Here is a 273-nt window from a genome sequence, read left to right on the forward strand (position 1 = left end):
TGCGTGGTGCTGGTGACCACGGCCGCGTGCTCGAAGGGCGAAGGGATGGCCTTGGCTGCCACCAACCCGCTGATGTGAGCCATGTCTGCCAGCAGGTATGCCTTCACCTCCTCACACACCTGCAGAGACGGGCACGCAGGGCCATGGGTTGTCCCTGTCCCCCACTGACACAGGGTGCAACTGCAGCATCACCCAGGATGGAGCCTGCCACCGTGTACCTTCTTCATGCGAGCGTAGTCGATGAGGCGGGGGGGGGCGCCGGGGCGGGCGCCA

At 66.3% G+C, this 273-nt stretch overlaps 1 protein-coding gene across 1 annotated transcript in view; it reads right to left on the bottom strand.

Moving 5' to 3' along the window:
- Positions 1-273, bottom strand: part of SHMT2 (serine hydroxymethyltransferase 2 (mitochondrial)) — a gene marked incomplete at its 5' end in the record, with an annotated part of 3,024 nt that overhangs the window by 1,689 nt on the left and 1,062 nt on the right. The window contains one exon of the mRNA XM_010013030.1: positions 2-119. Within this exon, the coding sequence (XP_010011332.1) occupies positions 2-119 (118 nt within the window). The remainder of the gene's footprint in view (position 1; positions 120-273) is intronic.

This window comes from Nestor notabilis, unplaced genomic scaffold (genome assembly GCF_000696875.1).
Source record: "Nestor notabilis isolate BGI_N333 unplaced genomic scaffold, ASM69687v1 scaffold17824, whole genome shotgun sequence".
NCBI lineage: Eukaryota > Metazoa > Chordata > Aves > Psittaciformes > Psittacidae > Nestor > Nestor notabilis.